The sequence below is a fragment of the Periplaneta americana genome, chromosome 8, assembly GCF_040183065.1.
Source record: "Periplaneta americana isolate PAMFEO1 chromosome 8, P.americana_PAMFEO1_priV1, whole genome shotgun sequence".
NCBI classification, from domain to species: domain Eukaryota; kingdom Metazoa; phylum Arthropoda; class Insecta; order Blattodea; family Blattidae; genus Periplaneta; species Periplaneta americana.
In genome coordinates this window covers 114,584,313-114,610,728 of record NC_091124.1, presented here as the reverse complement: position 1 = coordinate 114,610,728, position 26,416 = coordinate 114,584,313, and the positions used below count along the sequence as shown (strand labels likewise).

At 44.1% G+C, this 26,416-nt stretch overlaps 1 protein-coding gene across 1 annotated transcript in view; it reads right to left on the bottom strand.

Annotated features, from left to right (window-relative positions):
- Positions 1-26,416, bottom strand: part of LOC138704235 (uncharacterized) — a 564,225-nt gene that overhangs the window by 48,338 nt on the left and 489,471 nt on the right. Inside the window, exon 5 of the mRNA XM_069832116.1 lies at positions 2,049-2,178. Coding sequence (XP_069688217.1) covers positions 2,049-2,178 — 130 coding nt within the window. The remainder of the gene's footprint in view (positions 1-2,048; positions 2,179-26,416) is intronic.

Here is a 26,416-nt window from a genome sequence, read left to right as displayed (position 1 = left end):
GAAGTTACTTTCCGCCCACTCTGTTATTCTTTCCTACTATAAACGTTAAATTGGGTTGGTGATACAAAATTATTTAATAACATCTCAAATGATAGGCTCAAGTTGTTATAACCTTATTGTAATTGTATTCTTAATATTGTAGTTGTAATCCCCTGGTAGAGGGGAAGAGAAGGCCTGATGGCCTTATCTCTACCAGGTTAAATAAATAAATAAATACATAAATAGATAAATAGATAAATAAATAAATAAATAAAAGAATAAAAGAATGAATGAATAAATAAATAAATAAATAAATAAATAAATAAATAAATAAATAAATAAATAAATAAATAAATAAATAAATAAATAAATAAATAAATAACCTATACACAACTACACACCTACTGGTTGCTTGGTGACTCTAGGTTACTAAACGCAGGACTCTATCTCGCTTTATTAACGCGAAAATATTCATGTCTGTATTTCAACAGACTCTTCGTAGATATTATTTTCACTCAATACTTCTATGTAACAATTTTATTTTGTCGCCATGAAGATCTTCATTCAATTTTTACATATTGCATATGAACATGGAAATTCAATTTTGTGATACTACATGGCATGTTCTGTTAGTTAGGAACAACGGGAAAAATGACTTAAGCCATTTAGAACGATTTGTAAGGATGGCCGCGTATTTTTACGAATTTATGTTCACCTTAATTTCACAAAATTGATGGGATTGAAATACTCAAATAGATTTGTACATTTTTCAACTACGTAACGACTGAAGCGCAGCATATGGAGACCTCAATTGTCGATTCGAATCCCGCTTAGGACAGATTTGTCCGTTGTTAATGTGATGTCTTGTGTTGTCTTAGATGCCGGTTCCACACCGTGGAGTACTACTTCTAATTTCAAAATAAAAAAAATCTGTATAGAAACAGTGGAGATTGTAAACGCCATGAGTAATGCAGTAGTCCGTCCGTTCGTGGTGCCAACAGCCCACGAAGGTCCAAGACTGACCAGCCGTTTGCTGGCCTCACACGCACGTGCCTCAGCAAAGGTGAATGATCATGTAACAAGAACGAGGTATTGTGTAGTTGGCACGATGATCCTTCAGCCATTACAGCTGGTTTCCACAAATTCATTTCGTAGCCAGGTGGATACCGGTCTCATACATTGCCCGAAATGTTATAAGACAATTTTCTTCCACATGAGGACTCGAACCAATGCTCATTCCGTAACGCGGACTCTCAGGGATTGCGCTTTAGACGAATGTAGTAGTAGTAGTAGTAGTAGTAGTAGTAGCAGCAGCAGCAGCACACTAGCTATAATATTTATACTAATAGCAATATCTACTAATATTTGTTACCACCACAGATAATTCTGTAGGACCAAAAAATTAATCTCTACGTAAATAGTAGTAGTGTTTTGAATTCTATATGTAAATTTATTAATAATTCATTTCATAAAATATAATATCCAGATGGAGTTAATAAGAATCTTATTGGAATAATACATAATCCTAATATAGTGCTTACATATTTTATTATCAGGCAGTAGGCCTACAGTACATCTCACTTGACGATATGTGACAGTGGAAGAACAACTGTTTGTATACATACAGTATTAAGTTTGATTAGTGAAATATGTTATTAGTCAGCGATGTATGCAATGGAAGGGGAAAGGGACTTGTCATCCTACTCCATTTTCTCCTGACTTAGTTTCCTCATTAGTGGTGTCACCTATGAGGTTTCAACCTGTCTTTGTGACTGTGTCGTGTATAGTTCCTCGGATAGCTAAGTCGGTAGAGCATTCGTGCGCTAAGCGAAGAGTCGCGGGATCGATACCCGGCCCCGGAACAATATTTCCCGTGAAATTATTCAAGCCTGCTTCACAGGGAGCTTCTACCCGAAAGTAAGATTTGCATGTCTTTGTAAAGTTGATTAAACAACAATAATATTGTACTTATTCAGTTTTATGATGAATTTTATACTCTATTCATTTTTAAAATCTGCAATTTATTTGTAAATAGTCTGTAGGATGTATGGAAAATAACATAAACCCACCTGTGACGTCATTCTGGATGGAGTTGGTGGGCCTGCAGAACAAGTTTTGTCCCACGTCCCGATCGTTGCGATAATAGAAAGTGTTGATGTGCGCGAGGTGGTTAGCCCACGACTGCGCCAAGGAACACAACTGAAACAGAGCAAGCCAGTTGATTGAAACAACTTCAAAATTAACCATAATTGCATTTTCTCACTTTTAAACACGTATATACAGTAAATAAATGTAACATCAGGAATTGGGAAACGATTGTGTTGATTTTTGGTGCAAGAGGAATTAATATAAGATTTTCAGCTGATCTTTTCAACCGTGCTAGCCTACACAGTTACCATCTCGAGGACATCGGGCTGCAAATGTTAAGAGACTCCTTAGCTATAGTATGTAACCATTTATATTCTTAAAAATCAAAATGGAATAACTTCTTGAAAATAATAGCTGCCTACTCAAAGTTATATATAAAAAACAGTTATTATACTAATGCATTAAACATTATTTATTTATTTAATTATTTATTTACTTACTTATTTATTTAATTATTTATTTACTTATTTATTTATTTAATTATTTATTTATTTAATCTGACAGGATTAAGTCTATAAGGCCTTCTCTTCCATCCTACCAGATAGAACGTATAAAAACAAAAAATAAATACAAACACTGATGAAAATAATACAAATTAAATTAAGGTCCTATAGAAGGTCAACAGGATCAAAAGAACATTATAGAGCGTCATCGAGCTAATACAAAAAAGAAGAAAAAAAAGCAGACATACTGTAGCAATGATGATAGTAATAATAATAATAATAATAATAATAATAATAATAATAATAACAAATGCATTAGATATTAATTGTCAATTCTACAACTGCATAGTTACAATATTTATTATTTGTCACGGGTTAAGTTAAAGTTGCGCAACCTGACAGGTGTTCAACAAGCAATTCCATGAATTAGAATGTGATTTTTTAATTTCAATTTGAATTTTGATATTATCCGACAGTCTCTGACATGGTCAGGGAGAGAATTCCAGAGGCGTGGAATCGATATGCTGAAAGATGATGAGTAGAAGTATGTTCTGTGCAGAGGAATAGACAGAAGGTACATGTTCCGGGTTCGAGGTAGTGAAAGGTAAACAAAACGAGATGCTAGATAAGAGGGTTTGGAGGTGTGGATGATTTTGAATAGTAATAAGAGGGAGTTGAAGAATCTTCTTTCTCTAAGTGGATTCCAAGACAACAATTGTAGTGACGGTGTTACATGATCAAATTTTCTAATGTTACAAACGAAACGAACGCAGATATTGCGAACATTCTGTAGGCTATGGGCAAGATCAGTATTTAGATTCGTGAATAGAGAATCGTAATAATCGAAGTGGGGCATCACTAAAGTTTGGATCAGGTTCTTTTTAAGGCTGAGATGTAAAACGTTGGTTAAGAGTCTGAGGGAATTAATTATGGAAAAAGTTTTCTTACATATGTATGAATTTGAAAATTTAAATCTGAATCTAAACATACTCCTAAATTTTTTACTGTCTTAGTATATGTAATTGTAGTATTATTTATTTTTGTGTTTGATACACTGGCTAAATCTATTTTGTTTAATGCCCGTTGGTGGTCCATTATTATGGCTTGTGATTTATCTGGATTTAGTCTGAGTCCAAATTTTTACTCCCAATGAGCTATAGATGCAAGGTTTTCATTAATTCTGACCACAAAGTCATTTATTGTGCAAGTTCGGGAATGAATATAAAGTTGTAAGTCATCAGCGTATAGGTGGTATTTAGAATATGTTAAGATCTTTGTTACGTCATTTACGTAAAGCGTAAAAGGTAATGGCCCAAGAACCGAGCCCTGAGGATTCCGGCCTTTACGGTACGCCAATTGAAAAAATGACCACCGGTTGATACACATTGTTGGCGTTCGCGAAGGTAGGAATCGAACCAAGCTACGGCACTGTTAGAAAGATTGTAGTTTTTGAGTTTACATAAAAGGAGATCCGTATCAACTGTGTCGAAAGCTTTGCTGAAGTCTAGTATTGATCAGTAGGCTGTATCTTCATGGTAACCCTTAGAAAGGGCAGCTATAACTTTTAACTTGAAAATGAATTTTACGTGGGGTTACATGACAAATTTATTTTGCTAGAAATAGTAGATATTTAATCGATCTTTAAAATAATATAAATTATTTTCAAATTAGGATGGACTGGTTGCTTGATGAATATGTTCAAATAAGAATTTGTCCTCACTGTGAATTATGAGTTAGCGAAGCGATACTGTACTCCATTTCATGCGGCTTAGTTCATGGAGGCGTTTTAGCCTCACAGAACAACACGATCCAGTTGTATGAACTACGTGTCGTGGAAAGCATTATAGCTACACAGTTGCATTGAGTTGAATTTATTGGAGATGACACTATGACTCAGCACTGCGATCTCTTTCGATCTGTTGTGCTAACTCTCAAGCTAGACGCATTCCCAACCCCACACCGACTGACTACACTAAGGGTTGCTGAGGCGACATCAGTGCAGTTCAGAAAAGTAAACATTGAATTAAATTCGGGGATTTCTGAACACTCTCGATTTGTTTGCGTGCGGTCAGGTATTGTGACTGGCCAGTGTACTCACACAAGTCAAGGAGTCAACTGTGTCTTTTCATTAGGAGCTTTGCTTATCGCCATTTCTAAACTGTTAGGCCTACCAAATGCAAACCGAAAAGATCGTCGATTTTTACCTGGGACAAATGTTTTGGAGAAATATACAGGATTTTGATCTGAGTAGAATGTACAAACAAAAGGACTCCGAAATAAATCATTTTCTGAAATTTTCTTCGGATTACGTTCCTAAACCCCAACCAAGTATAAGAATGCTCACTGACGACGTAGTGGCCATAAAACCAAAGGTCAGACGAGTGGATGATTTTTGTGATTTTATTTTACTGAATTACATCATGCATGACAGTACGTTTCCACCAATGTTATGGCCGAGTTCTCCTCGACTTCATTGCGTACAATCAACGCATGTGAATCTTTTCATTCCCATTTGAACAGTTTGTTTTACTCTTCCCATCCAATTATTTAACAGTTACTAGATACTTTAATAGGTAGGCTATTCGAACAGAAACATATATAAAATTGCTTTCGGAATTAGGCTTGAAACAACCAGAAACTCGCCTAAGAGAAAGGGCAATTTCCAATTACAAAACTGTGAAATAACAACGTTCTAGTTCCTAAAGAGAAGTAAGTTATGTTATCTGTGTTTGCCAAAAACTTCAAATTACAGCTTTTATTCATACAAGTTTTATTTAAAAATTTTTTTTCCATACCAATATATATGTAGCATGTTTAACAATTTTCCACTATAATGTTGGAATTATAAAACTGTGAAATAATGGCATTATATACCAATATATATGTAGTACTTTAAACCATACCAGTTTCAGCTTCGAGAAGCTGTAACTGGCAATCCTAAGTCTCAAAAGTGGAAAGGAAAATGCTGCTCCCAAATTTATACCTGCGTAAATGATCACATGCAAATCGATGCCTCTTAATAAACTGTGGCATTCAATTCGTTTTTTTTTTCTTTTTCGCACGCAATTCAGATTCACCTGTTTGCTGCGTACCAGATTTCGAGCAGGCAACCCCCCTCCTCCCTAGGCCAGCCCTCTTCGTGCGTCGCCAGCTTGCGTTCGGGGAATGCTATGGAACGTTGATGGAATGACTTAGATGCCTAATATGTGGAAATGGGAGAGCTCCGAGAAAAACCCCAACTGCGATCTTGTCCGGCATAAGTGTCACTATGGAATTTTAAATGAAAAATCTCAGACATGACAGGGACTAGAACCCGGATCGCCTGTGTGACAGGCTGAATGTCTGACCACTCAGTCATCGCAAGAGTAGCCACATAGTTAATAGACGTATGTCCGATCTTAAACAGAGATGTGGAATGTTTTTCCTCCGAAGTGAATTAAGAATGCTTCTCTTGTCTCATGGTTTAAGCGGCAGCTTGCACCATACCATCAGTGGCTGCTGCAAGACTGTTTCGTAATCCTCACGAAAGTGAGGACGGAAAGAGCCCAACGGTTAAAGTTAGAAGTTACTTAATAATAAATAAAAATAATATTTGCAGAACAATATAATCAAAAAGTCACCGCGTAGCTCAGATAGCGCGTTTGTCTGCTGATGATCTGGGTTTGCGCTGTGGCGTGGGTTCGATTTCCACTTGGGCTACTCAGCCCAATCCGGTTGGGTTTCTTCCGAGGTTTTCCCCAACCGTAAGACGAATGTCAGGTAATCTATGACGAATCCTCTGCCTCATCTAGTCAAATACTACCGATCTCGCTATCACCAATTCTATCGATCCTAAAAAATTATAAATTATGTTTTATTTAACGACGCTCACAACTACCGAGGTTACCAGCGTCGCCGATGTGCCAAAATTTTGTCGCGCTGGAGTTCTTTTACATGCTAGTAAATCTACTGATATGAACCTGTCGCATTTAAGCACATTTAAATACTATCGACCTGGGCCGGCATCGAACCCCAAATCTCGGGCTCAGAAGGTCATCACTCTACCGACTGCGCCACCCAGGCCGACTCGACACTAAATAACCAAGTAAAAAATAGCCAAGTAAAAAAATAATCAAAATCATTATAAATATCACTACCATACGACTTCAAGGATCGTCAGCTTCTTCATTCCGTTCGATCCTAATGTTGTGCATATTTTAGACCAGCACTAGGGGATCACTTTGACATATGGTTAGCATGGCAAAATGTCTCTACTTATGACTGTACAGTGCAAATATAAAACCAAGAACAGACTCATTTTGTTACCGTAAATAAAACCCAGTCCACTGGATTTGTAAATGGAAATGCTAACACTGCAAATAAAACTAATACAAGTGACATACTGTATTTACCCTCCTGAGTTCTGAGACATTTATTCTTCTATTTTTAAAGTTCGATATAATTCTACACTTAAAAAAGTCACTTCCATGAGAAAAAATGCTGAAAAATACTGTAGGTTACAGTTAAGGCACAAATGCAGGTATATTATACTATACTGTGGGTCCCTGCACACACATCTTATATCATAATCATGTATGAAGTATAGTATAGTATACTCAGGAGGTTACTGTTACAAGTGACATACTGTATTTAAATGCAGACGGTAATAATGAAACATTTGTGTAGGTACAAAATATTAAAATTAAAAAAAATTATCAAATAAATAGTCCTATTTACTAGTAAAATATGATATTATACAATGTATAATTTTTGTGTTTATACTGAGCATTTATTTTGCTACGGCCCGCTCGCAGAAGCTCATTATATGCTGCACTGTAATACACAGCAGCCCATACGCATAGTGGTCGGTGTGAGTCTAGAACACGCGAGATAAACTGAAAACGGATAGTTTCTTGCAATTTGAAATTGTAAAAAATGCATAATTATCTTTTCAAAGAAGATATTGAAAGTGTTTTCCGTTTGCTGAGAGACAGGCGTTGTAAATCTTAGAACCATCTGTTTTAACGTTGTCTGCCTACTCGGCTTGAGCTTACATTAACTGCTGCCTGCATATTCTCTATAGTAGCGAGCTCAAGCAAAATAAATGCACTATATAGCTGAATATGTTAATAACCAAAAGTAAAACAAAAAAAAACAACATACTTCTCCAATATACAACTATATATTGGAACCATAACAAAAAAAAATATATAAATCCACTCTTGATATAGCATTTCTTCTTGAAATTAAAAGTAGGACAGTTAAAAGAAGTGTTCCATTTCTTTGACTCACTTTGAATTGTAATCATTCTATTCGGCATGCGACAGTCGTGGAGGTCGAACGTGCTTTGTGCCGGCAGTTGGCTCTTCACTTAAAAGTTCGTTATAAATGAAAGTGAGTGTGACCGATCTTGCAAAGGATGTAAATATAAGTTAGTGAACGGTTTAAAGTGCGTTGACTGCGAAAATAATTTTCATCTGAGTTGTGCTAAATTAATGAATGATGTTAAAATTTTAAACGATCACACTGTGAAATGTTGTGTTGATACTAAAACTGAAAGTGATTGTGATTATTTGGATGAAACTGAGTGCGAGGCATTATTTATACCATTTGATAGTAATTATAGAATAGATGTTGGTCTGGTTAAATTGTTTTTAAAGACAACGTAATTAATGAACGAAAAGATAAAGTGAATATAAAGAAATACTGTCTTCAATGAATAATTTAGTTAAATACCTGAACTACAATGAATATGCTGGAGGTGTACATAGTCATGAGCCTAGCGAAATGTTGAAGCTTAATGTAATGAATGAGACATAAACTAATACCGCTAACAAATCAGAACTGAAAGTGATTTATAAGACTATATCTAAAGATCACAACTCAGGCTTAAATAAAGATCATTCAACTGCTTCACAGCGAGTAAATAAAGAATTGGATTTTAGTAGCTCATTTGATTCTCTATCTACAAATATGGTGGTCAATAGTTCCACGTCCTCACAACAGTCTGACTGCTCATTAACAATTCTTCTTTTAAGATGGAATAGTTGAAGTGAATTTTGATTCTGCAATGGCTCCTAGTTTTTGGTCTGAAAATGTGAGAGCTACGATAAAGACAGACAGAAGAATCGAAAGAAGAAAATCCTACAGTGTAGGTGAAATTAAGCGTAAGGATAGTGAACGTAAACAGTCTGGTTTGAACAGTCAGTGCAAGTAAGGTTTAATAGTGAATATGCAATGCTTACGAAATAAATTAACTGAACTTGAATTAATTCTGTTTGAAGGTCAATATAATGTCATTTTAATCTGTGAGCATTGGCTATTGGAGGAAGAGATGTCTTATATTAATATACATAGTGATTTTTACATTGGTAGTTACTTTTGACGCAAAGTAAGTAAAGATGGAGGCGTCTTACTTTTTGCAGCCGCTCATCTAAGTGTTGATTCTATTTCAGAAGTTCAAATGTTTTCTCATGATATATATATTGAAGTTGCAGCGGTTAAAGTTTTAAACCCGAAAGTTATTGTTATTTCTGTTTAAGGGGGATATTGACCTCTTCCAATAAAACTCGAAAGTGTACTGTACTTAATGTTCTAGATAGATTTAATTTACCATTCATAATCTGTGGTGATTATAAGATTGATAATATTGTATGTGGGGCTTTTTAGAAATTTTTTAATCTATTGAAAAAATATATTGTTTTTTGTACTAATATTTGCCCCACTCGATTTGATTCGGGTTTAGACAATATTTTAACAAATCTCAACACGTGGGAATACTCCTGTAGTATGATTCATTTTGCTGTATCCGATCATAGCGGATTGTTTCTTACTTTCAAATATGTGTTGTCTTTGACTGAGAATGAAATGTCTACAATTTTAAACTTATTACTTCGGATAGTATTAATAAATATATTCAGTACTTACAGGGGAAGTCGGGGGAATATGGACACCTTAGTACTATTTCGGGTGCAATATCTCTCGGTTTTTTTTTCTAATAATTAATTTTAGAGCTGGGATATGTTTCTGAACAATTTAGCTATATTATATAAGAATACTGACTGCTTACTCCTAAACGTATGCAAGTAAAACTGTACAATGCAAGTTAATGTGTTTTGCCCATATTCTCCCGAGTGTGGCGGTAAAATGGGCATTAATGATGTGTTGGAGTGTAGGCTTTCACGGCCGGCGTCAATAGTAGAAAAGTTTTCCGGGCTATGAGGCCGTGGTCTGTTGGTTGTGAGACCAAACGTTTCGTTCACTGCTGCGGTGAATATCTTCAGTGGTGTCTATTGCTGGTGCGGCTGGTTCTACTGCGTGTGCCGATTACAGTCTGCGCTCGAAAATCGAAAAATCGAAAGAGAATTGGGAGGAAAATTTAAAAGGTACGCAAAACGCGTCCTTGCAAGGGGTTGGGGGCTGTACAAAACTAAATATGTGAGCTCCAAGCCTGTTGGCCACTAGTCTCACTCCGGGTTACGCTGCTCCCCTGAAGGAGCTCTAGAAAATTTTGAAGGGGAAGCCGAAATTGGACGTAACCTCTTAGGTACCACATACGCGAGGGGGGCTGAGATTGATCAATTGATCACGGAACGGGGCGAGGAGGAGTTGGCTGGTGTTTGCCGTTAGGATGGCAAGACGCCGTCATCTGTTGTTCGATGACAAAGCAGGTGAAGGCCGTCGGAAGAAGCGCCGTGAAATCTAAGCTGCAATTTGAGAGGTCCCTGTCCTTTCAATTTGCGACTTATTGAGTGACCTCGTATGTTTAATAGACTATTAATATTATCTGAACTAGGGCATACATAATTTATAATAAAGATGGAATATATATGGGGAAGGGCATATAGGTCCGTGGCCCATTTCTTATAGGGCTCATCCCGACATTTGTCTTACGCCTGAGGAAAACCACGGAATACCTTAGGCAGGATGAGTTGTCTCATATAAGAGACTAGCCAATTTGGCTATTATGTAGCAGGTCATGAGCCTTGTTGATTTGTCTCAATTTCGAGACCAGCCATTTGGCTATATGATGGCTCAATTGCGAAGAGGGGGGGGAGATGTAATTGTTAATTAGGGAGATTCATGGGGATATGAGTGCAGGTCCGTGGCCCATTTCTTTTAGGGCTCATCCCGACATTTGTCTTAGCGCCTTAGGAAAACCACAGAAAAACCTTAGGCAGGATGAGTTGTCTCAATATGAGAGACTAGCCAGTTGGCTCTTAGGTTGAATGACTCTATGAATCGATGGATATATACTAGCCAATGGGCTCTTTTGGATTTCCATCGATCAACAAAAGTAGATAATGTTATGGAGGGATTTTGTTTAGCCCAGTTAAGACAAGGTCATTTTACAGCGGTTGCACTATCCAAAGAGTCTCATGGAGTTGAGTCGTGGCTACCAAAACCTGGGAGTAACGCCAGCCTCCCTGTCCTCCTGTCTCAATAGTATAGCTAATGGACCTGTCTGGTGTCTACGCCGTAACCTAGGATCATACTGGCCGAGGCCAGATATGAGCGGGTTGGGGTTAGCACGAGCTTCCGCATACAGGTTCCTAGCCAGTCGAGCAATGAACTCGTCTATGGTTGGCAACTCTAGTTCATCATGGAACTTTCTTCTCGAGGCGACTCGGGGGAGATGGGTAATGAGTCGAATCACCTGGTTTTGGACAACTTGGAGTTTACGGAGATGGGACACTGCCGCAAACCCCCATGCGGGTGCGGCATAGGTAATGACAGAGCGAATGAGGGCCTTATACATGGTAAGTCCTACCCTCAGGTTGTCAGGAGTTAAGGCCGCCAGAATGGGATAGTGTCTAACTATCAGCCCGTTGGCCTTACGAAGAAGGGATTGGATGTGATCTCGGAAGTTGAGATGAGAGTCCATAATGATCCCTAAATATTTAATTTGGTTCATCCACGGCATTTCTCGTCCGAAAAGTGTGGGTGGTGGTGGTATGTCTTCGAGCCTCGCTCTTAGTGAAAAGAGTATGGCCTGACATTTCTCTACATTGACCTTGATTCTCTAGTCGTGGAACCACGGCTGGAGGTGATCTAAGATCGACTGTAATCTACGGGACGCTAATCTATAGGTTTTGCCCATCGCCAAGAGGGCAGTGTCGTCTGCATAGATATACAGATGACTACTTCTGCCGTGGATATAGCGAAACGGGAGGTCATTAATGAATATATTGAAAAGTATGGGCCCGAAAATGCAACCCTGTGGGACTCCTGCGTGAATTTCACGGGGGGTGGAGAAACTAGTGCCTACACGGGTTTTGAATGTACGGCCTCGGAGGTAGTTAGAAATGAGGCGTATCATTCCATCTGGGACTCCCATGCCCAGTAACTTAACGAGGAGTCTCTCATGCCAAACCTTGTCGAATGCTCGCTCGATGTCCAGGTAAGCTGCAGCTACTACACGCTTCGTGCTCATAGCCCAGGTAATGTCCTCCGTCATGCGGAGTGCCTGGAGTGTAGTGGAACGACCAGGGTGAAAACCGAATTGCTCGTTCCTGATTTGGGGCAATACTACTTCAGTGAGGCGTCTATGTATGACCCGCTCCGCCAGTTTGCTGAGACAACTGAGGAGACTAATAGGCCTATAGTTGCTTGGATTCGTCTTATCCTTTCCGGGCTTTGGAAAGAGAACTACGTGAGCTTCTTTCCAGGGAATGGGATAGTGACCGGAAGCCAAGATGTTATTAATTATCTCTGCTATGCGCTTCATAGCTGACCTTGGGAGATGCTGCAATATAATTCCTTGGATAACGTCGGCTCCTGCGGCCTTATGAGGGCCGAGGCGACGAATGAAATGGGCGACCTCGTGGGTGTTCGTAGGTCGTATCCCATTTTCCGGCTCCCTGCTAAGGAGGTCTCGAACCGATTCCTCAACAGCTCTGATATGGGGCAAGTTTAAATTTTGTTCCACGGGTTGAAAAGTGGTCTCTAGAACGTCTGCCAGTGCGGTAGCCTTCTCCTCAGGAGTAAAGGCCGTGACATCTGGACCGACTACTAATGGGTGAATAGATTGAGACGGATTGGACAGAGCTCGAGATATACGCCAGACATCTGACATGTTTCTGCTGTCCATCGTTTCAACCTTGGATTTCCAAGCATCCACGACCGTTTCGTGGACCGCCTCACTGATCCGCCTGCGCAAGCGGTTCATTTCTATTCTATGTTGATCTAACCTAGTACGCTTCCACAATGTTCTTGCTCTATTGCGGGCGATCTTTAGGTCTCTAATATAGGCTGGGAGCTGCATCCGTCCCGGTTGTGAAGACCGTTTCGGTATTGCGGCAACCATTGCCTTCTTTATGCACTCCGTCAGGTCGCTAACTGACCTATCTATCCCTGCCGGAGTGACTTCAGGGGGGAGTGGTGGAAGCGTAGCGGCTACCTGGTCTTGAAAGAACACCCAGTCTGCCGCCTTGTAGTTGAATTTCTCAGCGGTTGGGGAGAGTTCGACTGGGTGCATGATCTCCATTATCACCGGTAGGTGGTCGGACGGAAGATCATCCAGGGTTGTTAGTCTCGCTCTAGTTGTGAGACCTTTCACCAGAGCGATGTCTAATATGTCAGGCAGTTGATTTGCAGCATCCGGTACGTGTGTGGGTTCCCTAGGGGCCATCACGACGTATCCGTTTCCTGTAGAATTAAGAAAAAGCCTCTCGCCCTGCCGATTGGGGCGTTGACAGTTCCAGCTAGCGTGCTTCGCATTGAGGTCGCCGGCGACTACGAATCTATCGGATAGACTTGTCACTATATCTAAATCGCGTTCATCTAGTATGCCCGGAGGACTGTAGGCAGCCATAAGCAGAAAGGGGAGTCTGCCTATGTAGGCTCTAATAGCCACTGCCTCTAATGCCGCTAGCTGGGGAAGGAGATACTCACAGTGCGCGATCGTAGAACGAACGAACACCGCTACACCTCCGCCTCTTCTACCCGCTCTATCTTGTCTATAGACTTAAATTTACTTGGGGTGTCAGGAACGTTTCTGTTATAAATGCTATGTCTATATTATTAGCGTCTAGGAAAGCCCTGAACTCATGTCTATCATGTCTAAGGCCCCTGGCGTTCCATATACACATCCTAGCAACTCCGTCACTTCGTCTGGCCATTGAGAGAAACGAGGGAGGTTAGGAGCTTAAATATCTCCGGGAGGGCAGACATAGGATTCTCCATAAGGAGAACTATCACTTTGGTTAATCCTTCTAGGATTGGGGCGAGCGGGAGGTTAGGGTTTGCTAATTGCAACGCCTCGGCAAAGTGCTGAACTTGGTCCAAGGTCGCGCCTTGACCGGTCGGGCCTTTCGAGGTGCTTGCAATAGCTTCCTGCTGGGCCGGAGGGACAGGGGCGGAGATGGACTCTACCGTGGTAGCCTTGGTGGCTTTTCTGCTGCCCCTGTTGCGCTTAGGGCGCTGAGAAAGGGGTCCTACATTATTGGCAGCAGTTTGGGGGGCTGTCGCTGCCACGGTGGACCACAGAGGCGCGGCAACGGGCACTTCCAAAAGCGAAGGGATGGTCGCCTGCTGCTGCTGTTGGCGGACTGGCCCGAGTTCCGTGCGTCGCTCCGCACGGGGCCCCTGCACAGGGGCGCGAGCCTGTGGCTGCGGCTGCTGTTCTCGGAACAGCTGCTGCTGCCTCGCAGCTCGCTCCACACGCTGCTGCCGGAGCCACTCGTATTGGAGCGTCCGCTGTTCCTCGAGCTCTGCCCTCCTCCGTCGGGCAGCCCTGCTCGTTCCTTCCGTGGCATCTCTAACCTGTAGTGCTACGGGACACCCTCCGTAATTGGCGGTGTGAGCGCCAGTACAGAGTGCGCACGTAGCGGGGACATCGTGCGGCTTGCGACAATCTTTAGTCTTATGGGGGCGTGCACAAGCTCGACACATAGGCTGCGCTTTGCAGCTAGCCTGCGTGTGGTAGTACTACTGGCAGTTGCTGCACTGAGGCGGGCGCTTGCTGGGGACGTAGTCCTCAACTGTTACCCTCATCAGGCAGCACTGACGCAAGGCTCTCATTCTATCCCGGGTTTCGGGGGAATTCTCCACATCGACAATGACCATTGGGAGTTTGGCCTTTGTCCTTGATGAGTGCATCCTCGTCACTCGCCGGACGATTATGCTTTGGAATTCCAGGTCGCCCTGGATGTCCTCCTCATCTGTGTGAATATCTATTCCTCTTAGAACGAATCGCAGAGGCTTGTCGTTCTTGGGGCGCAGCAAGTTGTACGCTACTCCCCGTTCGGTCAGGAACCTACAAAGATTTGCGTAGTCCCTTTCGCAAACAGTTTTCACGGCCGTCCCGCCGCGCGCCCTGTACGAGCATAAGCCCAACGGTTCGTATTCGGCCTTGAACTCTAAGTTCAGTCGGCCCAGCGAGCCAGTGAAGGCTGGCGTAATAATAACGGGTGGGATATCACCACGTCGCCTAGTGAGGGCAGTCTCAATATCATCTTCCTCGTCCTCACTCTCCGACACGTGAGTACGAGCTGGGGAAGGGGGGCGTGGAACTGCCTCATCTACCTCAGGGGCAGCAGCCGTCTCCTGTGGGGCCTCAGGTTCGGCGGGGGATGTTGCCTCCTCGGTCACGACTTGAAGAGTCGCCGCCTCCAATTGCTCCAAGGTAGAGAGAGCCGATCTCTCTTCCTTGGTGAGCTCACTAGCGGAAGGAATGCCGCCCTGCTCAGTCTTAGCTGAGCCCTTCTTCTTCTTTTTGGCCTTAATGACCTGAAGTGCGCCGGACCCAGATGGAATCGGCGGCACTTCATCAGCCAAGACCGTAACACCACGGCTATTCAGTCCGCTAGGACCGGGCAAGTCAATATGTGTCACCTCAGTGACCTTGGGAGGGGTGGGCTTTCTCGGGAGTCCTGAAGGGACTGGGATGGTGGTAGGGGGACGAAGCTCAAGGATCTCCGCAACGGGGACCGGGACAGGCGGCGTCCGTACAGGACAAGCCGATCGCAGGTTCCGACGCCTGGGCGGAGGAGTAATCTGCGCGGGACGCGACACGCGCAAGTAGGAGGTGGTGGGCCCTGTCTGGCTAGTGCAAACTAGCAACCGCTTTACGCCACCTGCAGTAGGATGGCTCGTGGCCTTGTTGCTCTTAACTGGAGCTATTCGAATTACAGATTCGATTCTGTCAGGGGGGGAGACCTACGAGGCACTCTGTCCGCAGTGCAAGAACCTGCAAGGCCCCTTTCCCACTAAGGGTGGAAGCCCAGCAGTTACGCCCGACCGGTCGCCGAAGCCTAGCCCGGTTAGCCGATCGCAGCAAGCGTTGCGGAGCCCGCCGGGGACTGTCGGTTTGGTTCGCTAATTTCGTTGGCCCTGATAAGGGCCGGACGAAAATTTGCGTAGCCCTCAGAAGGGCCGGGCAATAGTCGAAGAGTGGAGGGCGGAAAGCAAATTAGCCCGAAGGCCCTGCCTTTGGGCAGTCACTCCGGCACGAAGGCACAGAGTCTCTCCCTAGCAGGAAGCCTGCCTAGGGGCCGAGGACGGCTAGGGGTCTCCTCGAGAGAGGACCCAATCCCCGAGCGGGATCCGCCTGGCCTAGGGAAGTTAGTGCGCACAGCCCTCCGTAGGCTGCGCGGCTTTCTTCGCGCTGAGCGCCGGTGCGGCAATGGAACCAATAGGATGCTCTTTAAGAAGTGCCGATTACGAAGGTGTCCGCCGCCTGGCCGACAGAAGTACGATGCTCGGCGCCTCGAGCCTCCCTGGGCGAGAGCTGTTTGGCTGCTGCGCTCGCTTGCTGCTGTAGCACTGAGGAATCTGGTTGGTTGTCCGCTGTAGCTGCTTTCCACTCTTCTACTATTGCCCGGCCCTTCTGAGGGCTACGCAAATTTTCGTCCGGCCCTTATCAGGGCCAACGAAATTAGCGAACCAAACCGACGGTCCCCGACGGGCTCCGCAACGCTTGTTGCGATCGGCTAACCGGGCTATGCTTCGGCGACCGGTCGGGCGTAACTGCTGGGCTTCCACCCTTAGTGGGAGAGGGGCCTAGCAGGTTCTTGCACTGCGGACAGAGTGCCTCGTAGGTCTTCCCCCCTGACAGGATCGAATCTGTAATTCGAATGGCTCCAGTTAAGAGCAACAAGGCCACGAGCCATCCTACTGCAGGTGGCGTAAAGCGGTTGCTAGTTTGCACTAGCCAGACAGGGCCCACGACCTCCTACTTGCGCGTGTCGCGTCCCGCGCAGATTACTCCTCCGCCCAGGCGTCGGAACCTGCGATCGGCTTGTCCTGTACGGACGCCGCCTGTCCCGGTCCCCGTTGCGGAGATCCTTGAGCTTCGTCCCCCTACCACCATCCCAGTCCCTTCAGGACTCCCGAGAAAGCCCACCCCTCCCAAGGTCACTGAGGTGACACATATTGACTTGCCCGGTCCTAGCGGACTGAATAGCCGTGGTGTTACGGTCTTGGCTGATGAAGTGCCGCCGATTCCATCTGGGTCCGGCGCACTTCAGGTCATTAAGGCCAAAAAGAAGAAGAAGAAGGGCTCAGCTAAGACTGAGCAGGGCGGCATTCCTTCCGCTAGTGAGCTCACCAAGGAAGAGAGATCGGCTCTCTCTACCTTAGAGCAATTGGAGGCGGCGACTCTTCAAGTCGTGACCGAGGAGGCAGCACCCCCCGCCGAACCTGAGGCCCCACAGGAGACGGCTGCTGCCCCTGAGGTAGATGAGGCAGTTCCCCGCCCCCCTTCCCCAGCTCGTACTCACGTGTCAGAGAGTGAGGACGAGGAAGATGATGTTGAGACTGCCCTCACTAGGCGACGTGGTGATATCCCACCCGTTATTATTACGCCAGCCTTCACTGGCTCGCTGGGCCGACTGAACTTAGAGTTCAAGGCCGAATACGAACCGTTGGGCTTATGCTCGTACAGGGCGCGCGGCGGGACGGCCGTGAAAACTGTTTGCGAAAGGGACTACGCAAATCTTTGTAGGTTCCTGACCGAACGGGGAGTAGCGTACAACTTGCTGCGCCCCAAGAACGACAAGCCTCTGCGATTCGTTCTAAGAGGAATAGATATTCACACAGATGAGGAGGACATCCAGGGCGACCTGGAATTCCAAAGCATAATCGTCCGGCGAGTGACGAGGATGCACTCATCAAGGACAAAGGCCAAACTCCCAATGGTCATTGTCGATGTGGAGAATTCCCCCGAAACCCGGGATAGAATGAGAGCCTTGCGTCAGTGCTGCCTGATGAGGGTAACAGTTGAGGACTACGTCCCCAGCAAGCGCCCGCCTCAGTGCAGCAACTGCCAGTGGTACTACCACACGCAGGCTAGCTGCAAAGCGCAGCCTATGTGTCGAGCTTGTGCACACACCCATAAGACTAAAGATTGTCGCAAGCCGCACGATGTCCCCGCTACGTGCGCACTCTGTACTGGCGCTCACACCGCCAATTACGGAGGGTGTCACGTAGCATTACAGGTTAGAGATGCCACGGAAGGAACGAGCAGGGCTGCCCGACGGAGGAGGGCAGGGCTCGAGGAACAGCGGACGCTCCAATACGAGTGGCTCCGGCAGCAGCGTGTGGAGCGAGCTGCGAGGCAGCAGCAGCTGTTCCGAGAACAGCAGCCGCAGCCACAGGCTCGCGCCCCTGTGCAGGGGCCCCGTGCGGAGCGACGCACGGAACTCGGGCCGGTCCGCCAACAGCAGCAGCAGGCGACCATCCCTTCGCTTTTGGAAGTGCCCGTTGCCGCGCCTCTGTGGTCCACCGTGGCAGCGACAGCCCCCCAAACTGCTGCCAATAATGTAGGACCCCTTTCTCAGCGCCCTAAGCGCAACAGGGGCAGCAGAAAAGCCACCAAGGCTACCACGGTAGAGTCCATCTCCGCCCCTGTCCCTCCGGCCCAGCAGGAAGCTATTGCAAGCACCTCGAAAGGCCCGACCGGTCAAGGCGCGACCTTGGACCAAGTTCAGCACTTTGCCGAGGCGTTGCAATTAGCAAACCCTAACCTCCCGCTCGCCCCAATCCTAGAAGGATTAACCAAAGTGATAGTTCTCCTTATGGAGAATCCTATGTCTGCCCTCCCGGAGATATTTAAGCTCCTAACCTCCCTCGTTTCTCTCAATGGCCAGACGAAGTGACGGAGTTGCTAGGATGTGTATATGGAACGCCAGGGGCCTTAGACATGATAGACATGAGTTCAGGGCTTTCCTAGACGCTAATAATATAGACATAGCATTTATAACAGAAACGTTCCTGACACCCCAAGTAAATTTAAGTCTATAGACAAGATAGAGCGGGTAGAAGAGGCGGAGGTGTAGCGGTGTTCGTTCGTTCTACGATCGCGCACTGTGAGTATCTCCTTCCCCAGCTAGCGGCATTAGAGGCAGTGGCTATTAGAGCCTACATAGGCAGACTCCCCTTTCTGCTTATGGCTGCCTACAGTCCTCCGGGCATACTAGATGAACGCGATTTAGATATAGTGACAAGTCTATCCGATAGATTCGTAGTCGCCGGCGACCTCAATGCGAAGCACGCTAGCTGGAACTGTCAACGCCCCAATCGGCAGGGCGAGAGGCTTTTTCTTAATTCTACAGGAAACGGATACGTCGTGATGGCCCCTAGGGAACCCACACACGTACCGGATGCTGCAAATCAACTGCCTGACATATTAGACATCGCTCTGGTGAAAGGTCTCACAACTAGAGCGAGACTAACAACCCTGGATGATCTTCCGTCCGACCACCTACCGGTGATAATGGAGATCATGCACCCAGTCGAACTCTCCCCAACCGCTGAGAAATTCAACTACAAGGCGGCAGACTGGGTGTTCTTTCAAGACCAGGTAGCCGCTACGCTTCCACCACTCCCCCCTGAAGTCACTCCGGCAGGGATAGATAGGTCAGTTAGCGACCTGACGGAGTGCATAAAGAAGGCAATGGTTGCCGCAATACCGAAACGGTCTTCACAACCGGGACGGATGCAGCTCCCAGCCTATATTAGAGACCTAAAGATCGCCCGCAATAGAGCAAGAACATTGTGGAAGCGTACTAGGTTAGATCAACATAGAATAGAAATGAACCGCTTGCGCAGGCGGATCAGTGAGGCGGTCCACGAAACGGTCGTGGATGCTTGGAAATCCAAGGTTGAAACGATGGACAGCAGAAACATGTCAGATGTCTGGCGTATATCTCGAGCTCTGTCCAATCCGTCTCAATCTATTCACCCATTAGTAGTCGGTCCAGATGTCACGGCCTTTACTCCTGAGGAGAAGGCTACCGCACTGGCAGACGTTCTAGAGACCACTTTTCAACCCGTGGAACAAAATTTAAACTTGCCCCATATCAGAGCTGTTGAGGAATCGGTTCGAGACCTCCTTAGCAGGGAGCCGGAAAATGGGATACGACCTACGAACACCCACGAGGTCGCCCATTTCATTCGTCGCCTCGGCCCTCATAAGGCCGCAGGAGCCGACGTTATCCAAGGAATTATATTGCAGCATCTCCCAAGGTCAGCTATGAAGCGCATAGCAGAGATAATTAATAACATCTTGGCTTCCGGTCACTATCCCATTCCCTGGAAAGAAGCTCACGTAGTTCTCTTTCCAAAGCCCGGAAAGGATAAGACGAATCCAAGCAACTATAGGCCTATTAGTCTCCTCAGTTGTCTCAGCAAACTGGCGGAGCGGGTCATACATAGACGCCTCACTGAAGTAGTATTGCCCCAAATCAGGAACGAGCAATTCGGTTTTCACCCTGGTCGTTCCACTACACTCCAGGCACTCCGCATGACGGAGGACATTACCTGGGCTATGAGCACGAAGCGTGTAGTAGCTGCAGCTTACCTGGACATCGAGCGAGCATTCGACAAGGTTTGGCATGAGAGACTCCTCGTTAAGTTACTGGGCATGGGAGTCCCAGATGGAATGATACGCCTCATTTCTAACTACCTCCGAGGCCGTACATTCAAAACCCGTGTAGGCACTAGTTTCTCCACCCCCCGTGAAATTCACGCAGGAGTCCCACAGGGTTGCATTTTCGGGCCCATACTTTTCAATATATTCATTAATGACCTCCCGTTTCGCTATATCCACGGCAGAAGTAGTCATCTGTATATCTATGCAGACGACACTGCCCTCTTGGCGATGGGCAAAACCTATAGATTAGCGTCCCGTAGATTACAGTCGATCTTAGATCACCTCCAGCCGTGGTTCCACGACTAGAGAATCAAGGTCAATGTAGAGAAATGTCAGGCCATACTCTTTTCACTAAGAGCGAGGCTCGAAGACATACCACCACCACCCACACTTTTCGGACGAGAAATGCCGTGGATGAACCAAATTAAATATTTAGGGATCATTATGGACTCTCATCTCAACTTCCGAGATCACATCCAATCCCTTCTTCGTAAGGCCAACGGGATGATAGTTAGACATTATCCCATTCTGGCGGCCTTAACTCCTGACAACCTGAGGGTAGGACTTACCATGTATAAGGCCCTCATTCGCTCTGTCATTACCTATGCCGCACCCGCATGGGGGTTTGCGGCAGTGTCCCATCTCCGTAAACTCCAAGTTGTCCAAAACCAGGTGATTCGACTCATTACCCATCTCCCCCGAGTCGCCTCGAGAAGAAAGTTCCATGATGAACTAGAGTTGCCAACCATAGACGAGTTCATTGCTCGACTGGCTAGGAACCTGTATGCGGAAGCTCGTGCTAACCCCAACCCGCTCATATCTGGCCTCGGCCAGTATGATCCTAGGTTACGGCGTAGACACCAGACAGGTCCATTAGCTATACTATTGAGACAGGAGGACAGGGAGGCTGGCTTTACTCCCAGGTTTTGGTAGCCACGACTCAACTCCATGAGACTCCTTGGATAGTGCAACCGCTGTAAAATGACCTTGTCTTAACTGGGCTAAACAAAATCCCTCCATAACATTATCTACTTTTGTTGATCGATGGAAATCTAAAAGAGCCCATTGGCTAGTATATATCCATCGATTCATAGAGTCATTCAACCTAAGAGCCAACTGGCTAGTCTCTGATATTGAGACAACTCATCCTGCCTAAGGTTTTTCCGTGGTTTTTATAAGGCGCTAAGACAAATGTCGGGATGATCCCTAAAAGAAATGGGCCACGGACCTGCACTCATATCCCCATGAATCTCCCTAATTAACAATTACATCTCTCCCCCCTCTTCGCAATTGAGCCATCATATAGCCAAATGGCTGGTCTCGAAATTGAGACAAATCAACAAGGCTCATGACCTCCTACATAATAGCCAAATTGGCTAGTCTCTTATATGAGACAACTCATCCTGCCTTAGGTATTCCGTGGTTTTCCTCAGGCGTAAGACAAATGTCGGGATGAGCCCTATAAGAAATGGGCCACGGACCTATATGCCCTTCCCCATATATATTCCATCTTTATTATAAATTATGTATGCCCTAGTTCAGATAATATTAATAGTCTATTAAACATACGAGGTCACTCAATAAGTCGCAAATTGAAAGGACAGGGACCTCTCAAATTGCAGCTTAGATTTCACGGCGCTTCTTCCGACGGCCTTCACCTGCTTTGTCATCGAACAACAGATGACGGCGTCTTGCCATCCTAACGGCAAACACCAGCCAACTCCTCCTCGCCCCGTTCCGTGATCAATTGATCAATCTCAGCCCCCCTCGCGTATGTGGTACCTAAGAGGTTACGTCCAATTTCGGCTTCCCCTTCAAAATTTTCTAGAGCTCCTTCAGGGGAGCAGCGTAACCCGGAGTGAGACTAGTGGCCAACAGGCTTGGAGCTCACATATTTAGTTTTGTACAGCCCCCAACCCCTTGCAAGGACGCGTTTTGCGTACCTTTTAAATTTTCCTCCCAATTCTCCTTCGATTTTTCGATTTTACCATTTCGCAGGCTGTAATCGGCACACGCAGTAGAACCAGCCGCACCAGCAATAGACACCACTGAAGATGTTCACCGCAGCAGTGAACGAAACGTTTGGTCTCACAACCAACAGACCACGGCCTCATAGCCCGGAAAACTTTTCTACTATTAATGATGTGAATCACAGTCAACTGAAAGAACTAAAAAACACTTAAAATCTTGAAAATATAACTCTATTAACGTTATTATATATTGTATATGAAATTTGTGACGGTTATTGCGTAACACCTTTGGCAGATGATGTGACTCTTTGGCGATGAATGACGTTTGGAGATTCTAAGTCATTTGAATCAGTGGAAAAAATTGTATGAATTGCAGGTTAGTTACCTGATGCTGCAGTGCCAATGTAAGCATAATCAGGAATGAGATTCATGTGCAGTGGAAAAGAGCCTGAAGCTCCGAAAGCATTTGCAGCCGGACATACATTGTCACATTTGTTCCATGCTTCTTTGACAATGGAAGCAAACTCGACCTTCGTAAAAGGTCTCCTATGTTGCCTGAAGAAAGCTGTAGCACCACTGTTGTAAGCTTTCTTCAGAGGACCAAACAGACCCTTATCTGCTGATTGAAGTCAGGCTGTGGTGTGTGGAGGAAGACAAAATATGCATAATCAGTTTTCTACTGCAAAATTAAGAGTGTCAGGATTACAACTACGTGAATCACGTCCATCCACTATCAAAATTCCAGGTGCATGCTTACTGATGTTGAAATAAACAACGAAGTTCTTGATTATTGAGAAAAATATACGAGGTGTGAATATTAAATTCCGAGATTGTGTCTGATGTGGGCGAAGGGATCACGTGATTGACACGCATGCGCAGCAGTGACACTAGACGATCTTGAAGAGACACGAAACAAAGTTTCGAAGCGCTATCTTCATTGAGACCTGTGTTACACAAGGTTTTGTCAGGACGTGTGTCCGCAAATTTGCGAAATCACGATGGACTCTAAACTGGAGCGGAGAGCCAATGTCAAATTCTTTGGGAAATCGGCAACCGTAACCTATGGAATATTGAAGCAAGCCTACGGGAATGAAGCAGTGAGTCAGGCGAGGTATTTTGAGTGCCATTCCCATTTCAGAAATGGCAGAACGTCGCTGAAGGACGACGAGGGGTCATGTCGACCACACACGTGCAACACTGTCGAAAATGTCGAATAAATTCAACAAATTATGCATAATGATCCTCACGTCCATTTTGAATAGGAACGACCACAACTCTGGACAAAGAACAAATGGATGCACCATGACGACACTGCGCCAGCTCACAGAGCTCTCGCAACACTCCAGTTTTGCACCCGTAATAAGATGTTCGTCGTTCGTCATCCCCGTATTTACCAGATTTGGCCACCTGCGATTTTTTTTTTGTTTCCGATGATGAAATTCAAGCTAAAGGGTCACCGTTTTGTCGCAGTGGAGGAGATCCAACGGGAATCGCAGAAGGTGCTTGACAGGCTTCAATAACGCGACTTCCAAAAGGCATTCCAGGATCAGTGTATAGCTGCCCAAGTGGACTACCTTGAAGGGGATGGCAGCCAAATTTAAATGAGGTAATTTTGTTTCCACTTATGGGACAGGTCTCGGAATTTAATGATCACACCTCGTATCTCCGTTAATGTAGGCAGACTGCTTGTTGAAGTACACCTTACTGACAGCAGGCAGCTGTTCTTTCAGTCATTATTGTCCTCACTCCTTTTATAATGATACTTGGAGGAAAGTAATTCCCTGCTGCATTGAAGCAGGCCACAAGGGTAATGGTTTTTCCCATTTCTTTAGGGTAAATGTAATGCACCACTTTGTGTTCTTTAGGTTCAATGACATCTTTCGCTCTTGTAATCATTTGTAGGCCATTTTAATCAAGATTGAAGAGTCATTTTTATGAAGTGTAATGCTTGCCCATATTCTCCCGAACATTAGCGCCCATATTACCCCGACATGTAGGATTTCCTTTCAACAGTTGGCACTACCGTAAACTATTCACAAAACAACGTCTGACGCAATAGAACGGCAGTTCAAGATGTGTATTCTGTATGTATACTATTAGATTTAAACTATTTTCTAAAGTTCATGTGTAATCTATTGCATATAACATATCTAAAATAAGTATTGTGAAATTGTATTATACTTGGAAGTCAATACTCACGTTTCAGATGTTTATTTTAACAACAATACGAGACAATACTGCACAGCGCGCTTCCCACAGCAACCATTGCGATACTCTCACTTTATAATAACCGTTATTAGCGAAGAAACATCATTCGTTGCAAGAGTTTCGACATGAAAACGTCATATTGCCCATATTCCCCACGTGCCCATATTCCCCCGAATTCCCATATGGAATTGATTGGTCTTGGCTTTTAACCCAGATATCCTTTAAATATTTTTTTTGCAATTTTTGTGTATTTTACAAATTACATTTAATGCAGTACCCTATACCATTGAAGTACATGTATGGTGTCGAAACATTCTTCTTGTAAATGTTTGAGCTAGAAACAGGTGTCCTTTTAAAAGGACAATAGGCAAATGAGCATACATTTTAGGAATAATTGGATAATATGCTTATATGAAAGGAAACAATGTCATTGTTGTAATTTACAATTATTATTATTATTGTTATTATTATTATTATTATTATTATCATTATCATTACTGCTACTATTATTACACATATTTCATTATTGCTTCTTTGTTATTATTACTTATAGGCCTATTATTCTGAAGAATTGATTCATTGTGGCTACATTCATTTTAGATATTTTTGTACTTGAAATTACATACACAGCATCCTAGAAAATTTGAAACAGAAATGATTTCCTTGTCATAACACGATATTTTTGCAACATAATCACAAAATTCTTTTATTTTGTTGTGGTATTCAGAGAAACAGTTAACATGTAGAGCTGCATTACATTTCTTACAAAACGTGGATCCCTTCTTGTGGCAAACTCTGCATCGAGTCTGTTTTCTCTGTGATATGAGTAGCTTTGTGATCCAGTCTGTCAAACCTTGAATCCACATTTTTCAGGTTGGATGCTCGGCCTCTTTTGCTAGCACATCCTCTTGTCTTGTATTCGAGAAGAGACAAAGCAACTCTTTCATGAAAGATCACATGATTAAGTTTGTCTTTAATGGTACATTTGTGAATCTGCCATGAATTTTGTTCGGCAAAATCAATCATAATAATGTGCAATTAGTGGCTAGTACTATTTTCTCCTCTAATTGATATGCGGTAAAGAGTAATATTCAGGTCACTGCAATCAACATTGCCTGTCCCTTTGTTGTATGTATAAGTGGTATGAGGCTGTGTAACTGAAATTCTTTTCTTCTCATTGTGAGAGAATTTTGTTACGTGATGCAAAGGGTTTATTGCAACCGCATTGGAAGCAACAGCAACAATATTATTATCGTTCCATTTTGTAACAATAATTTTGTTTCCTTCCATGACTTTTGATTCAAAGTAGCCACTGGGTTTCTTTTTTATATCATCCTTTTTCATTAGAGGGCACTTGGAAATTCAGTTTTCCTCCATTGTTCCAGTTCCCTTTAAATTTCTCCTATACAGTTCTTCGAGCAGAGATACGGTAGTAAAGAGATTGGAAAAGAGACGTAATTTTAAAAAGTATGGGGATATTCCTATTGTCCTTTTAAAAAGACACACAAGTTTTCATCATTGTAATTTTATAACCAATTGATATTTCAAACATATTATGGTATATCGTAATATTTATGTTTATTAAGGGTCACATGATCTATAACAAGTTGTAAAATAATTTCAAACTGTAACAATATTTACATTTTGTATTCGATTTGCGTTTCGGATGCCATAGCTAAAATAAATAAACCACTCTCATGAGACTCACGTCCACACTTCAAACTCAACAAGGACCAGAATTCACATTACCACACCTAACAAGCTTCTAATTAAGACCAATAATACGAGTAGTAATACCTGTGAAAAATCAAATGTAT